Below are 17,169 nucleotides of genomic sequence, written 5' to 3'. Positions count from 1 at the left end.
CAACCTCTGCCTCCCAGGTTCAAGCAGTTCTCCTGCCTTATTCTCCTGAGTAGCTGGGATTAGCGCGCCATCACACCTGGCTAATTTTTTGTGTTTTTAGTACAGACAGGGTTTCACCATGTTGGTCAGACTGGTCTCGAACTCCTGACCTCATGGTCCACCCGTTTCAGCCTCCCAAAGAGCTGGGATTACAGGCGTGAGCCACCGCGCCCGGCCTTCTGTATATTTTTAAAATTAAAAAACAGAAACACCGCCAGGCAAGGTGGCTCATGCCTGTAATCCCAGCACTTTGGGAGGCTGAAATGGATTACTTGAGGCCAGGAGTTCAAGACTAGCCTGGCCAAAAATGGTGAAACCCCGTCTCTACTAAACATATAAAAATTAGCCCAGCATGGTGGTGCACACCTGTAGCCCCAACTACTCTGGAGGCTGAGGCAGGAGAATCACTTGAACCCCGGAGGTGGAGGTTGCACTGAGCCGAGATCACCCCACTGCACTCCAGCTTGGGTGACAGAGAAAGACTGTCTCAAAAAAAAAAAAAAAAAAAAAAGCCAGGTGCGGTGACTCACGCCTGTAATCCCAGCACTTTGGGAGGCCGAGGCGGGTGAATCACCTGAGGTCAGGAGTTTGAGACCAGTCTGGCCAACATGGCGAAACCCCATCTGTACTAAAAATACAAAAAGTAGCCGGGCATGGTGGCATGCGCCTGTAGTCCCAGCTACTTGGGAGACTGAGGCATGAGAATTGCTTGAACCGGGAGGTGGAGGTTGCTGTGAGCCGAGATTGTGCCATTGCACTGCAGCCTGGGTGACGAGCGAAATTCTGTCTCAGAAGTGCACACACACAAAGCAGATAAGCTGAGACATGCTGGAAGAATAGAGTAGGTGTTTTTCAATGGAACTTTTAACTCCAGAGGAGGGAGAGATCCTTTGCCTGGGAATCGGAATTGTCAAAGGAGGGGCGCTAGGACCTGGATATTTAACAATGGGAAATGTTCAGACAGGAAAGGAGGAGAAAAAAGGCCAAATAAAAACCTGGAGGGGGAAAAAAATAAGCATAGGCCAGTTTTCAGGGGACAGTAAATAGATCATTTATTTTGGAATGGGGACATTAGGACAAGCAGTGTCCCTTATCACTGACTGCATACTCTGGTAATTATTTACTCCTCTGTAAATTAGAACTAAGAGCACCTCGGAGCCTGGTACTCTTTCATCTTTGTGTCTTTTTTTTGTCCAGCATGTGACTGGGCTGAGAGTGGACCTCAGTGAATTTGAGAGTTGAGTGGTTTTAGTTACAGCTGGAAACAGCAGGTTGGGAAAAACTAGATTGTGCCGGTCCTATGAATGTTAGCTGAAAAGTTTGTATTTCATTTCTTGGGAAGCAAGTGTTTTTGTTTTTGTGTTTTTTTTGAGATGGAGCCTCACTCTGTTGCCCAGGCTGGAGTGCAGTGGCGTGTTTTGGCTCACTGCAACCTCTGCCTCTGGGTTCATGCGATTCTCCTGCCTCAGCCTCCCGAGTAGCGGGGATTACAGGCGCGCACCACCACACCGGGCTAACTTTTGTATTTTTAGCAGAGTCGGGGATTTGTCCCGTTGGCCAGGCTGGTCTCTAACTCCTGACCTCAAGTGATCTGCCCGAGTCAGCCTCCCAAAGTGCTGGAATTACAGGCATGAGCCACTGTGCCTGGCCAATCAGAGGCTGTTGTGACACGGCCAGTACTGGGTTTGAGGAAGATGTGACCTTGCATGCTAAGGATTCCCGGGGGGGAAAAGAAATGGAGGGCAGGGAGATTGTTTAGGAATCTATTTTATGGGTGACAAAGGTCTGAATTGTGGTGATGGCCATGGAAATGGAGTGGGTGGGGCCAGTGTGGGAGAAGTGTCATGTGATGGCCATGGAAATGGAGTGGGTGGGGCCAGTGTGGGAGAAGTGTCATGTGATGGCCATGGAAATGGAGTGGGAGGGGCCAGTGTGGGAGAAGTGTCATGTGATGGCCATGGAAATGGAGTGGGTGGGGCCAGTGTGGGAGAAGTGTCATGGGAAGAATGGGTGAGAGTCGTGCTCCTCTGGGTTTGAGGAATGAATGAAAGGGGTGTGGAAAGTACATAAAGAGGGAAGTCGGGTTACACCAAAGAGCTCCATTATAGATGGGCTTAATTGGGAGTGATGCTGAGTTGTCCATCAGTGGTCTGGGCCAGGCTCATGCCTGTAATCCCAGCACTTTGAGCAGCCAACACGCACGATCACTTGACCTCAGGAATTGAGGATCAACCTGGGTAACATGGCAAAACCCGGTTTCTACAAAAAGTACAAAAATTCTCTGGGCATGGTGGTGTGCACTTGTAGTCCCAACTACCTGAGAGGCTGACATGGAATGATCGCTTGAGCTTAAGTGATCTGGAGAGGTAGAGGCTGCAGTGAGCCATGATTGCACCACTGCATTCTGACATGGGTGAAGAGCAAGTTTTGTCTCATTTAAGGAAAAAAAAAAAAGGAGCGGTGGGATTGAAACTCAGAGGGCAGGGCAGAAGTCACCTCTGTAGAGGTGTTGAGACCATGAGCAATAAACTGGAATCACAGATTGTCAGGCTCACTCCCACATCTGGAATTCAGTTCCCTTCACATTCCTCCCAAGAGTTCCTCTTCCACAGAAGAGGAACTCGCTACCTCCCAAGCCTTCTACTTGGGCCATCCCAAACAACTTGACTGCTAGAAAAGCCTCACATTTGGCCAGGTGCAGTGGCTCTTGCCTGTAATCCCACCACTCTGGAAGGCCAAGGTGGGAGGATCACTTGAGCCCAGGAGTTCGAGACCAGCCTGGGCAACACAGGGAGACCCTGTCTACAAATAATAAAAATAAGCCAGTCATGGTGGTATGTGCCTGTGATCCCAGTTACTCAGGAAGCTGAGGCAGGAGAATTGAGCCTGGGAGGTCGAGGCTGCCGTGAGCTGCACCCCAGCCTGGGTGACAGAATGAGACACTATTTCAAAGGAAAAAAAGAAAAAAGCCTCACGTTCAGCTCCTATCTGCCTCTCTCTAAGGAAATACCAAGGTAATTAACAGTCTTAATGGCTGCTGTTTCAAGCACTGTGTGGTAGGCATTGATTTTACTTGGTGTTTTGCAAATGAAACTTTATTGAACAAGCAGGGTTTCCACAGTCAAGAAGTAGAATCCAATCATACAACAGCTTTCTGTCTTTAAATCTTTGCTTGCCCTTGGATTCCATCTGGTTACCAGGACAGACTCACTGCAATGGCCAGTGTCCAGTTCATGTTAATAATCAAAACTAGGAATTTAATTCAAAGGTAAAGCTGCTTCTCTTCCTCTCTCAAGCTTTCTTTGGGCTCCCACATAGGAGGAGGACAGTAGTTGACTTCTGTTTGTTTCCCCTTCCATCCCACCCCACCCCAGGCCGACTGTGGCTTCTGAGGCATCCTATGTTGGTAGAGGGGGTTATAAGAGAGTAGAGATGGGGCAAGAAAAGTGCCTTCGACATCTGGCCTTGTTACTGTCTCAGCTTGATGGGAATTTGTAACTGACTCTCCCATGCAGTGCTTCTGGGGGTCTTTCTTACCTCCGTTTCCCGTGATCCAGGTGGCCGTCTCAGTCTTGCTTTCAATTCCTCCCTTAGCCCCTGGCTTCTGGAATCCTCCACCACATGCCATTGGGCTATTGTCCCTCAAGGTGGCCCTCTTGGGCAAAGTTCCTTTAAAATGGCTTTTCGGCGCGGTGACTCACGCCTGTAATCCCAGCACTTTGGGAGACTGAGGCAGGCAGATCACCTGAGGTCAGGAGTTCGAGACCAGCCTGCCCAACATGATGAAACCCCGTCTCTACTAAAAATACAAATAATTAGGCGTGGTGGTGGGTGCCTGTAATCCCAGTTACTCGAGAAGCTGGGACAGAATGGCTTGAACCGAGACGGAGGTTGCAGTGAGCCAAGACTGCACTTCAGCCTGGGGGACAGAAAGCGAGACTCCATCTCAAAAAAGTAAAATAAAAATGAGTAAAATAGCTTCTAGTTGGCCTTCTCCCCTGCCTGGTCCACATCTGGTCTACAGGAAACACTTAGGCATCCTTTGCCCCAACAGATTCTGAGGGTGCAGGCCATTTCAAATGCAGGTGCTTCTTGCTTTGCCAATAGTTCGCCAGCCTCACGCCAGCCTCGGATTTCCAGCCCGAGGCCCAGCACCAGCCTCTGTGCCTGCACAAGCTTCAGAGGGCACAGGTCAGGCTACCTAGTAGCTTCTGGTTTCATGAATTGTTCCAAGAAAGCAGAGACTTGTGAATGTTTGGAATCAGAGAGAAAGATGCTAATAGGAAGAGCTTTGAGAGGCTGAAAGGAGAATGAGAGTAGGTGAAATTGGATGAGATCGGAGGATGCTTATCCCTTGGACTGTGGGGAAAAGCACATAAGGGCCAGGTGCGGTGGCTCACGCCTGTAATCCCAGCACTTTGGGAGGCCAAGGTGGGTGGATCACCTGAGGTCAGGAGTTTGAGACCAGCCTGGCCAACATGGTGAAACCCCGTCTCTACTAAAGATACAAAAAATTAGCCGGGAGTGGTGGCGCGTGCCTGTAGTCCTGGCTACTTGGGAGGCTGAGGCAGGAAAATCGATGGAAACCTGGAGGGAGAGGTTGCAGTGAGCTGAGATCGCGCCACTGCATTCCAGCCTGGGTGACAGTGAGATTCCGTTTCAAAAAAAAAGCATGTAAGGGCACCCAGGGAGCAGTTGGTGGAGGAGGATGACTCACAGCCAGTGGCCTTAACCTTCCCAGGCAAGACTAGAAAATTCGAGAAGTTGTTCCCAAAGAGAATTTGGTTTGCATAACAGTTGTGATCACTGAGAAAACGCTGGTCAAATGTGGAAAAACAAGAATGGGATTAGCTAGTGGCTGTGAGGACCAAGGTGAAGTTCTGTAGTGTGTACTTGCTGTGTTCTCAAGTTCACATAGTTTTCCATAGCCCAGACCCCATACGAAGGTCACAGACATCTACATACTTGCACACATGTGTACATGCACACACATGCACCTGCATATTCACATCCTGGAACACTGAAACACATCGATCACAAGGGAATTACTATTTTTTTTTGGAGACAATCTCGCTTTGTCGCCCAGGCTGGAGTGCAGTGGCGTGATCTTGGCTCACTGCAAGCTCCACCTTCCGGGTTCACGCCATTCTCCTGCCTCAGCCTCCGAGTAGCTGGGACTACAGGCGCGTACCACCACGCCCAGCTAATTTTTTGTATTTTAGTAGAGATGGGGTTTCACCGTGTTAGCCAGGATGGTCTGGATCTCCTGACCTCATGATCTGCCCGCCTCAGCCTCCCAAAGTGCTGGGATTACAGGCGTGAGCCACCATGCCCGGCTGGGAATTACTATTTTTTTATTGATTTACAGTTTTCATACAGTAAAATATACAAGTCTTAAGTGTTCAGTTTCGTTTTGACAAATTCTACCCTTGTAACGACCACCCAAAACAAACTAAAACATTGCCATCATTCCAGAAAGTTCTCTCATGCTGCTTTCCGTTCATCCGTGAAGAGAGCTATTTCCTGATTTCTATGATCGTAAAGTTGCTATGTCTATTTGTCATTGGATAGGAAAATATACAAATACGTTGACAGCCCGTTTTAGTCTCTTTTCTGTTGCTATCACAGAGTACTTGAGACTGGGTAATTTATGTAAAAAAGAAGTTTATTTAGCTTACAGTTCTGGAGGCTGGGAAGTTCCAGATTGGGTAGCTGCATCTAGTTGGCTTCTGGTGAGGGCTGCATCTGCATCATAACATGGTGGTGGAGACGGGAAATTAGGTGTAGAAAAGGGAAAATGCAAGAGGCAACCTCGCTTTATAACAACCTGTTCTCAAGAACTAGTCCATTCCCTGGAGAAGACCTTCATCCATCTTCATAGCCAAATCACCTCTTACAGGCACCACCTAATACTACCACATTGGGGAGCAAGCCTCAGCATGAGTTTTGGTGGGGACAAACCATATTCAAAGCATAGCATACCCTCCTCACCCCACCCCTACACACCCACATGTACTCATCATTTTGTAACTTACAGTGGGCTTAGATCACAGTCATGTGCTATCAGATTTTTGGTATTAGGTGCACACATTATATACTAACCTAACTTCTCTTCAACCCTAAAGTCAGATCAAGTGAAGTATTTTACTATTTTAATTTTTTTTTTTTTTTGGAGAGGAGGGGGTCTTACTATATTGCTCAGACTGGTTTTGAACTCCTGGCCTCAAGTGATTCTCCCAGCTCAGCCTCCCAAAGTGCTGGGATTACAAGTGTGAGCCACCATGCCTAGCCAAGTGAAGTATTTTAAACCTCTCCTTTTGGATCCCTGGAGCTAAAACAAGGGGTTAGAAAGGTGGTTATCATTCTGCCTTGCCTGGGAGTTTTACTTATTTTTCTGTAGCTGCTCTAGGATATTGGAAGTTGGGGACATGTATTTTTAAAACAGAACCATATTTAGATAAATAGCTTTTTTTTTTTCTTTTCTTTTCTTTTGGGGGGGGGAGGGGGGACGGAGTCTCACTGTATTGCCCAGGCTGGAGTGCAGTGGTGTGATCTCAGCTCACTGTAACCTCCATCTCCCGGGTTCAAGCGATTCTCCTGCCTCAGCCTCCTGAGTAGCTGGGATTACAAGCATGCACCATCACGCCTGGCCAATTTTGTATTTTTAGTAGAGATCAGGTTTTACCATGTTGGTCAGGCTGGTCTTGAACTCCTGACTTCGTGATCCTCCCGCCTCAGCCTCCCAAAGTGCTGGAATGACAGGCGTGAGCCACTGTGCCTGGCCTTAGATAAATAGCTTTAACTTTTACTTGGGCCTCCTGCCAGCTGGAAGTCAAAGGATTTGGCTTTCCAGGAAAGATCCCAGCAGAACAACCAGGAGGTGTTGGACTGGCCACAGCAGAGCCACCAGGGGGCTCCCAAGAGCTGAGAGTCGCTGATTGTGGCAGATCTGAGTCTGCAGTGAACCCTTCTGTCAGGCAGAGCAGCCTGAGGCCTGAGACAGGGGAGCAAAGCTGGGTCAGAGCCTGGTCAGGGCCGTGAACTCAAGTCAGAGAAGTGGAAGGTGAGGCCTGAGCCCAATCAGGGAGCAGAGGAAAAGCAGGCCCCAGAGGCAGAGTCAGAGGAAGTGAGCCAGAGGTGGTGGTCACTATCTTTGAGACAGTGTACTATAGTTCCCAGACCCCGCCCCTCCCCCTATCGCCAAGAGCCTAGTTGCCCTGCGAGTAGACCTGTTACCCTCACAGGATCACTAGGGTGCCTCTCAGGGGTCGAGTGGGCTTAGGTTTAGGGACATGTAATTGATAGCAGGATCTAAGATAAGGAGCAGGGATGTGGGCAGCTGGATCTAGGCCTCTGATCCATACCTGCTTCCCCTAAAATATAGAGATACTAGTGATGGAGGCCAGGTGCTATGGCTAAGGCTTGTAATCCCAACACTTTGGGAAGCCGAAGCAGGTAGATCTCCTGAGGTCAGGAGTTTGAGACCAGCCTGGCCTACATGGGGAAACCCTGTCTCTATAAAAATACAAAAATTAGCCTGTCATGGTGGTGTACGCCTGTAGTCCCTGCTACTGGGGAGGCTGGGGCAAGAGAATTGCTTGAACGTGGGAGGCGAAGGTTGCAGTGAGCTGAGATCGCGCCACTGCACCCCAGCTTCAGCAACAGAGACACTGTCACAAAAAGAAAAAAGGTGATAGTAGATACTAGCGATGATCAAGGCAAAGTTAGGAGGTTATGATGGCCCTGGCCTCCTCCTCCTCCCTCTTTCTTTCTTCTGTGCCAGTGGGACCTGGTGTCCCTCTGAGCTAAGAGACAGATTTCAGGCCCACTTCTGCAGCCTGGGGGTGTTGTGGCCTGGGACTGTGTTATCCAGCTTTGTCAAGGTTCAGGCCACAAAGAATGTGTCAAGCTGGGTTTGAGGAAAGACCGTACCAAATCCCTTAAGATCCTGACCCTCAGCTGGGCGTGGTGGCTCACCCCTGTAATCCCAGCACTTTGGGAGGCTGAGGCAGGAAGATCACTTGAGCCCAGGAGTCCAAGACCAGCCTGGAAAACATAGACCCTGTCTCTACAGAAACTAAAAAAAAAATTAGTTGGCCAGGCGCAGTGGTTCACACCAGTAATCCCAGCACTTTGGGATGCCGAGGCAGGCGAATCATGAGGTCAGGAGTTCAAGACCAGCCTGGCCAACGTGGTGAAACCCTGTCTCTACTAAAAATAAAGTTAGCCGGGAGTGGTGGCGGGCACCTGTAATCCCAGCTACTAGGAGAATCACTTGAACCAGGGAGGTGGAGGTTGTGGTGAGCCGAGATCGTACCACTGCACTATAGCCTAGGCAACAGGGCAAGATTCCGTCTGAAAAAAAAAAAGGTGGGCATGATGGCGCACACTTGTAGTCCAGCTACTCGGAAGGCTGAGGTGGGAGGCTCACTTGAGCCCAGGAGTCGGAGGCTGCAGTGAGTGATGATCACGCCACTGCACTCCAGCCTGGGCAACAGAGTGAGACCCTATCTCTAAGAGAAAACAGCAAAACAGAACTTAATCCAAATATGACAGAGTTAGCTAGCTCTCCTTGAGGCCATCCTCAAGAGTGTCATTCAGTTCCCAGACATAAAGCTGGTCCTGACAGCCTTGAAGTCACATAAGGAGTAGGAAGGTTTTTCTGGGATGACAGAGGAGAGGCTCATGTCATCCCACAGAACCAAACACCCCCACATTCCTTCAGACCTCTCTGTTCTTCCCCATTGTTCTCTTCCAGAAGCGAGACCCTGTCTCTACAAAAAATAAAAACTTAGGTGTGGTGGCATGCACCTGTAGCCTCAGCTACTCAGGAGGCTGAGGTGGGAGGATTGCTTGAGCCCAGGAGCTTGAGGCTGCGGTGAGCCATGATTGTGCCACTGCACGCCAGCCTGGGCAACAGAGTGAGCCCCTGTTTCAGGGAAAGAAACTTGAGAGGTAGGAGTAAAGGAATTTTATTTCCTAAGCTCCCGCCATGTGTCAGGCCCACTGCTAGGCAATTTATATCATTTAGCTCTTGAATGATCCTCCAGCTTTCCCAGTATGTGTGATTCTCTCAGCTGACAGGTGAGGGCATTGATGCCTGTCGCTGTGTTTGGGCCCTGGTCATCCTGGCACAGCCTGAGCTTCCCACCGAGAACCAGAACAGCGGTGGGGATTGGCTGTGGACCCTGACCTTTACCTGTGCTGGTCAGCCTGAGCCAGGATCCTCAAGTGAAGCTCATGGTCTGGCTTCTCCAGGATCATCAACTGTTGTCTCTTCTCCACCAGAAGCAAGTGCCCATCAGTTGTGTCTACCTGGACTGTCTGGGGGATTGGGGTGGCTTGGCAGGTGAGCACTGGGCCAAGCCCGCGGTGTCCTGGAACTCCTACGAGAAGCCTGTGGTCAGGCCCAGCCTCTGAAACCTCCACCGTTTGTCAGGATGGAAGTCCCCTGGGTGTTGGGTAGACACAGGGAGGCAGGGACATGAGCTGGAGCTGGCTGGGTCCCCGCTTAGTCACAGGCTCTGGCAACCTGTAATGAAACATCCTTTCCTGGTTGGCTGTTTTCCCCAAATATAGACACATGCTGTTGCTGGAGGGGAGCTTGCCAGCCCAGCTGCTTCTGGACCATGCTGGGCTGACTCAGGGAGAGAGCCACACATGAACCCCTGGTTTGAAGGCCAGACTAGGTCATATGGAAGGTGACAGACCTTCCCCCTGGTGGGTGTACTGTGTGCAGGGACAAGGCCTGTGCTAGCACCCTGCTTTTTTGAGAGTAAGTGTCTTTGGACTGGGCATGGTGGCTCACGCCTGTAATCCCAGCACTTTGGGAGGCCGAGGCGGACAGATCACCTGAGGTTGGGAGTTCCTTCTGCCTTGGACACCCAAAATGCAGGGATTACTGGTGTGAGCTACTACACCCCACCAAGGGTCTCTTGAGAAGAGCTGTACTGTGTTGAAAGAGTCCTGTGTAAAGGAGAATGTTCTAAACTTGCCATTTTAACTCTACTGTTTTGAACAGGTCACCAGGAAAATGAGACTTGGTATAAGTAATTAATACAGGCTGGTGGCTAAAAAAAAAAAAATCACATGGAAAAGACTTGATCTTGGGAGAAATAAATTTAATCAAAATTGGAAGTAAAAAAAATTGAAACTGGCTAACAATTAAGGAATTAAAGTGGCTTAATGGATTTGCAAAGGAAAATACTTTTGGCAAAAACTCGTCTATATTACTTTAATAGTTTTGTGTAAATGCATGATACATCAGAATATCCTTGAGGGCTCAAATGGTGTGGAGCTAAGGACATCTAAACTCTTCAGGGGCCAGGCGTGGTGGTTCATGCCTGTAATCCCAGCATTTTGGGAGGCTGAGGCAGGCGGATCACTTGAGGTCAGGAGTTTGAGGCCAGCCTGGCCAACATGGTGAAACCCTGTCACCACTAAACATACAAAAATTAGCTGGGCGTGGTGTCGGGCACCTGTAATCCCAGCTACTCGGAAGGCTGAGGTGAGAGAATCGCTTGAACCTAGGAGGTGGAGGTTACAGTGAGCCAAGATCGTCCCAGTGCACTCTATCCTGGGGGCACAGCAAGACTCTGTCTCAAAAAAATAAGTAAATAAACTGCAGGCTTCAGAGTAGCACCAAATGGGATGGTTACCCATGCTCGGTCCTCAACTTACCCAAGGCTAGAGGTGCCCTAATTTCAGTTCACAGGGATGCATCTTCTCTTGGAATCATGCTGTTAGGTTCAGGGACTGCTCTCATCCTTCCAGTACTTTACCAGTGGGTGAGGGGCTGTTCCTGCTTGACCAGGTGGAGTCCTTTGAGAAGGAGAAGGATCTGCAGAAGGAGATCCTTGGGGCTGGGTTTTTATCTATAGGACCAGAGACGATTCTTTGGCTAGTGAGTAGGGAGATGGAGTTAGCAATGGGAGAAAGTAGGTAGGAGCTGAGGATGGGCTATAAGCCATAGACCAGATGGGTTAGGAACCAGCTTTTCGTTTTGCTTAATGAGGTTTTTAGGACTAGACACAAAGCCCACCTCTCTCCTCTGTACTCACGACTACCAAAATGGCCTGGCTTTCAGAGACAGAGGATGTGGAACCTGACTTTGGGGTGGGAGTGAGGAGGTCTGTAAGAGGAATCCACACGTGGAAAAAGTATGACGGCAGGTCAAGATGGTGGCATTGGGACAGGGCATAATGGTAACTGACAGTCATGTATTTCCACATGTGTTCATTGACTATTACTTTGCAGCACGTAAATCTGGGGTACTGGGTGAGGACCTCGCAGTGGACAAGACAGGCAAGGCCCTTCCTGAGAAACCAGGAGGACAATAAATAAGCAAATGAGCAGGATAACTTCAGGTGATAGTGAGGTAAAGACAATGACCCTACTCAGATTTTAAAGATTGCGCAGACTACTGTGTGAAGATGAAACTGGAGGGAGAAAGGAGGAAGCTAGAAATCCAGTTGGGCAGTACTGCCTCGTCAGGAGAGATAATAGTGTCTTGGACCAAGATGGTACCCCTGGAGATGGAGAGAAGTGGATGGACTTGGAATACATGAAGGAGGCAGAGCTCAGAGACTGGATGTGAGGGAAAGAGGAATGAGGTCATTGGGCCCAAGCAACTGGGTGGATCATGGTGCTGTTGATTGAGACTGAGAAGGCTAAATGACAAGCAGGTACTGGAGGTGTGGGCATGAGTGCGTTGAAGTTGTATTTCGGTCATGCTGTATTTGCGATGTCCACCAGGCACCCTGGTAGAGTCTGGAGCTCAGTAGACGGGTTGAGGTGGGATAAAATTTGGGAATCATTGGTGCGTGTGTGGTATTCAGGGAACTGGATGAATCACTGTGACTCTAGGTCTCAGAGTGTTGATCCTCAGCCAGGGGTGATCTTGCCCCCTTTTTCCAGGGGACCCTTGGCGATGTCTGGAGATATTTTCTGTTACTGGTGATGGGAAGAGGGACAGTTTGCTTCTGGCATCCACCAGGTAGAGACCAGGGATGCCACTCAACATCCTGCAGTGCCCAGGCCAGCTCCCCGCACATAGTTATCTGGCCCCGATGTCAGTGGTGTCAAGGTTGAGAAACCCTGCCCTAGAGTGAGTATGTAGATAAAGCAGAAAAAAGGAAAGTAAGCCCGGGGGCATTCTTCCATGCAAAACTGGAGAGGAACAGTCTGCGAGGAAGAAGGGAAGCTTGGAAGGTGCAGTTTCCTGGGAGAGGAGAGTGTCTGGAGAAGAAACAGTGCTCAACCATGTTACCTGCGCCTAAGTGGGGCATTCGAGCACAGAGAGAAGTGACCAATGGCTTAGGCAAGATGGACATTGTTGATGACTTTGATACAGAGCAGTCTTTGTGGTTTGGTAGGGTAGGAAGCTCCAGGGGAACCAGCCTGGGCAACATAGTGAGACCCCATCTCTTAAAAAAAAAAAGTAGCCGGCCATGGTGGCATGTGCCTGTAGTTCCAGTTACTCAGGAGTCTGAGGTGGGAGAATCGCTTGAGCCCAGGAGGTTGAGGCTGCAGCAAGCTATGATAGTGCCACTGCACTCCAACATGGGCAACAGAGCAAGACCTTGTCTCAAAAAAAGGCAGCAGCTCCAAGGAGTAGGTTACGCCAATGGCCAATACTCTCTGAGTATTTCCTCCCTGCTTAGAATGCCTGACAAATGTGACTTCATGAATACACACACACCAGGGCAGGTACTGTCACCCTCATTATATAGAAGTGGCAATATTATTCTCACCCCCGTTTTACAGAGGTGGGGACTGAGGCGCAGAGAGGCTAACCACTCCCTAGTGCCAGACAGCTGATAGTAAATGGCAGAACCAGCATTCAGACCTAAAAGAGTTTGACTCCAGGGTCAGCGTAATTGGAGGAGAGGAAGTGGATGCGGTAAATGAAACACCACACTTTTGAGAGGTGGTGTTTCTCTTTGCACGCTTCTGCTGGAAAGAAGAACAGAGATAGGTACAAGACGATGTTTGCATGTCGACAGGAGGGACCCATATGGAGGTTGAAACTGTTGATGCTGTGGAGGGGTGCTGAGAACTGAAGCCTTCGAGGAGGTGAGAAGGATCTGAGGTTTAAGTTGAGGTGCTGGCATTTCCCAGGAGCATTGTCTGGTAACTCTGAAGTGGAGCCTTACCGTTTAATGCAAGATTACCCCTGGACTCAACTTCTCCCCTTTACCACCCCCCACTGGCCTACAGAGGTTCCACTCTGCTCTCCTTCTAGCCCTCTTGCTAAAAGATAGCTGGCCAGGTGTGGTGGCTCACACGTGTAATGCCAGCACTTTGGGAGGCCGAGGTGGGAGGATCACTTGTGGACAGGAGTTTGAGACCGGACTGGGCATAGTGTTGCCCATCTCCACAAAATTCAAAAGGCATGATGGCATACCCTTGTAGTCTCAGCTACTAGGGAGGCTGAGGCCGGAGGATTGCTTGAGCCCTGGAGTTTGAGGCTGCAGTTAGCCGTAAACACACCACTGTACTCCAGCCTGGATGACAGCATAAGACCCTGTCTCAAAAATAAATAAAAGCTTTCCTGCAGGAAGCTGCTGCACAGGCCTGACCCTTCCAGAAACAACTGGGCCCAGGAGCCAGTGTCCCAAGAGAGGACAATGGGAGCCCGAACCTAGCTCTGTACACATCAGCGATTCTCCACCCAACCATGACTGTCGGGATCCTTAACACAGAGGCCACCTGTGTTGGCCTCTGCAGTGTCTTATCAAGCTTTTAGCGGAGCCATACCAGGCTCCTTTGAACTGTCTTAGGTACTGCACTTGCCCCTCCTCCCGGCAGAATGTTATTATCCTCCGTTTCACCCTCTCTCCCTCCTCCTCTTGCCCAGCCTCCTGTCTCAGCTTAGCAGTCACATCCTCAGACAACACTTGTCCTATTCCCCCACCTAGGTGAGAACCTCCTGTTAGGTACTCCTGTCACAGTGGATCCTACTTTTTTTTTTTTTTTGAGACGAAGTTGCTCTGTCACCCAGCCTGGAGTGTAGTAATGCAGTCTCGGCTCACTGCAACCTCCGCCTCCTGGGTTCAAGCAATTCTCCTGCCTCAGCCTCCCAAGTAGGTGGGACTACAGGTGTGCACCACCACACCCAGCTAATTTTTGTATTTTTAGTAGAGACAGAGTTTTGCCATGTTGGCCAGGCTGGTCTTGAACTCCTGACCTCAGGTGATCTGCCTGCCTCAGCCTTGCAAAGTACTGGGATTACAGGTGTGAGCCAGTGAGCCACCATGCACAGCTGATCCTTCCTTTTTTTTTTTTCCTTTCAAGACAGGCGCTCACTCTGTTGCCCAGGTGGGATTGTGGTGGTGTGATCACGGTTTACTGCAGCCCCACCTCCCAGGCTCAAGTGATTCTCCCATCTCAGCCTCCTGAGTTGCTGGGGCCACAAGTGTGTGCCACCACACCTGGCTAGTTTTTAGTTTTTTTTTTTTTTTTTTTTAAGAGATAGGGTCTCACTATGTTGTCCAGGCTGGTCTTGAACTCCTGGCCTCGAGCAATTACCCCACCTTGGCCTCCTCAGTAGCTGGGACTATAGCTGGGACTATACCACGTCCAGCTAATTTGCATTACAGGGCCTTGCTGTGTGGTCCAGGCTGGTCTTGAATTCCTGGGATCAAGCAATCCTCCTGCCTAGGCCTCCCCAAGTGCTGAGATTGCAGACATGAGTCACCATGCATGGCCCCAATATCTTTTATAGTGCTCTAACATCTTGCAGTTTTTTCTGTAAGAGTCTGCATTCCATGGTAGACTGTAACCTGCATGAAGGCAGGTTTTGTTTGCCACAGTTATTTCCAGTGCTCTGGGACATAGTAGATGCTCAGTAATTATTTGCTAAATAAGCAAATGAACTGGCAGCTGTTTTACAGCCCATGTGATATGTATATGGCTCAGATAATCTTGTATTCAAGATTTTATTCTCTGCTCACATTTTACTACACTTTTTTTTTTTTTTTTTTTTTTGAGATGGAGTCTTACTCTGTCACCCAGGCTGGGGTGCAGTGGTGCAATCTTGGCTCACTGTAACCTCTGCCTCCCGTTCAAGCGATTCTCCTGCCTCAGCCTCCTAAGTAGCTGGGATTACAGGCACTTGCCACCATACCCGCCTAATTTTTGTGTTTTTAGTAGAGACGGGGTTTCACCATGTTGGTCAGGCTGGTCTCAAACTCCTGACCTCAGGTGATCCACCTGCCTCGGCCTCCCAAAGTGCTGGGATTATAGGCGTGAGCCACCACACCTGGCTAGGTATGTTGTATTTAAGATTTTATTCTCCTCTGCACACTATATTTCACTATACAGTTTTGAAGCCTTCCTGATCACTTACATGATTACTGTCATCTTTGTTTGAAGGTATGTTAAGAAAGAGCTTAATTCAATATATCACTTTGTGGCCATTCATCTAAAATAGAGGTGTGTTACACTTGTGTGTTACTGATTCTTCCCAGCAGGATGCCTGGTTTGCTTTTGTGTGAACCGACAGAGCTTTACAACATCCTGAATCAGGCCACAAAACTCTCCAGATTAACTGAACCCAACTATCTCTGTTTATTTGGTAAGTACTTGGAAAAAAGTGAAGGAGGTCGAACCACAGTGTCTTTCAAATATTATTTTTGATGAGGTAACAAACTTCTGGGAGGGGGTATGAATGCCTTTAGAACAGGGGTCCCTGGGCCAGGTGTGGTGGCACACGCCTGTAATCCCAGCACTTTGGAAGGCCAAGGTGGGCGAATCACTTGAGGCCAGGAGTTCAAGACCAGCCGGGCCAAAAGGGCAAAACCCCATCTCTACTGAAAATACAAAAAAAATTAGTTGTGGTGGTGCACACCTGTAATCCAAACTACTCGGGAGGCTGAGGTGTGAGAATTGCCGGAACCCAGGAGGCGGAGGTTGGAGTGAGCCAAGGTTGTGCCACTGCGTTCCAGCCTGGGTGACAGAGTGAGACCCTGTCTCAAAAAAGGAAAAAAAAACAAACTTCATCCTTATTTACAGCCACTCCCCATGGCTCGCATTACCACCTGAGCTCCACTTGCTGCTGTCAGATCATCAGCAGCATTAGATTCTCATAGGAGCACAAACGCTACTGTGAACTGTACATGCGAGGGATCTAAGTTGCTCGCTCCTTATGAGAATCTAACGTCTGATGATCTGTCACTGTCTCCTGTCACCCCCAGATGGGACTGTCTAGTTGCAGGAAAACAAGCTCAGGACTCCCACTGATCCTACATGGTGGTAGAATTACTTTATATATTACAATGTAATAATAATAGAAATAAATTGCACAAAAAATGTAATGCGCTCAAGTTATCCCCAAACCATCCCCACCCGCCCGCCCACTGCCCTGTTCCGTGGAAAAATTGTCTTCGGTGAAACCAGTCCTTAGTGCCAAAAAGGTTGGGGATTGCTGCTTTAGATAAGAGGCCAGGTGTGATGGCTTGTGCCTGTAATCCCAGCGTTTTGGGAGACCCAGGTGGGTGGATCAGTTGAGGTCAGGAGTTCGAGACCAGCCTGGCCAACATGGTGAAACCCCGTCTCTACTAAAAATACAAAAATTAGCCGGGCGTGGTGGCACGTACCTGTGGTCCCAGTTACTGGGGAGGCTGAGGCAGGAAAATTGCTTGAACCCAGGAGACGGAGATTGCAGTGAGCGGAGATCATGCCCCTACTTTCCAGCTTGGATGGGGATTTAGCGTGAGCTCACTTCAAATTTGATTTCTTCCTTCCCCTTCCCTTAGTTACTTATTTATGAGACAGAATATTGCTCTGTCACCCAGGCTGGAATGCAATGGTGCGAACTTGGCTCACTGCAACCTCCGCCTCCTAGATTTAAATGATTCTCCTCCTTCATCCTCCTGAGTAGCTGGGACTATAGACGCTGTCACCACACCTGGCTAATTTTCGTATTTTTAGTGGAGATGGGATTTTACCATGTTGGCCAGGCTGGTCTTGAGCTCCTGGCCTCAAGTGATCCACCCGCCTTGGCCTCCCAAAGTGATGGGATTATAGGTGCGAGCCACCACACCTGGCCCCACATCTCAAGTTTTAAACTGACAATGACTATCCCTTAACTGCCAAACAAACAGACGTTGATGATGACATAAGTCCTCT

General features: G+C 49.2%; 1 protein-coding gene across 28 annotated transcripts in view; it reads left to right on the top strand.

Moving 5' to 3' along the window:
* Positions 1-17,169, top strand: part of STYXL1 (serine/threonine/tyrosine interacting like 1) — a 54,147-nt gene that overhangs the window by 1,250 nt on the left and 35,728 nt on the right. For 8 of the 28 annotated variants that reach the window (XM_073012699.1, XM_073012695.1, XM_008018389.3 and 5 more), the window contains exons 2-3: positions 15,364-15,414; positions 15,510-15,616. In XM_073012699.1, the coding sequence (XP_072868800.1) occupies positions 15,514-15,616 (103 nt within the window). In that variant the 5' untranslated portion in view covers positions 15,364-15,414; positions 15,510-15,513. Of the gene's footprint in view, positions 1-13,043; positions 13,114-15,363; positions 15,415-15,509; positions 15,617-17,169 lie in introns of those variants that run through there. The other 20 variants (XM_037990482.2, XM_037990483.2, XM_073012696.1 and 17 more) reach the window with 8 other exon arrangements.

Source organism: Chlorocebus sabaeus, chromosome 28 (assembly GCF_047675955.1).
Source record: "Chlorocebus sabaeus isolate Y175 chromosome 28, mChlSab1.0.hap1, whole genome shotgun sequence".
In the NCBI taxonomy this organism is placed as follows: domain Eukaryota; kingdom Metazoa; phylum Chordata; class Mammalia; order Primates; family Cercopithecidae; genus Chlorocebus; species Chlorocebus sabaeus.
Note: the sequence above shows the minus strand (reverse complement) of the source record. Positions and strands in the feature narration are given on the sequence as shown.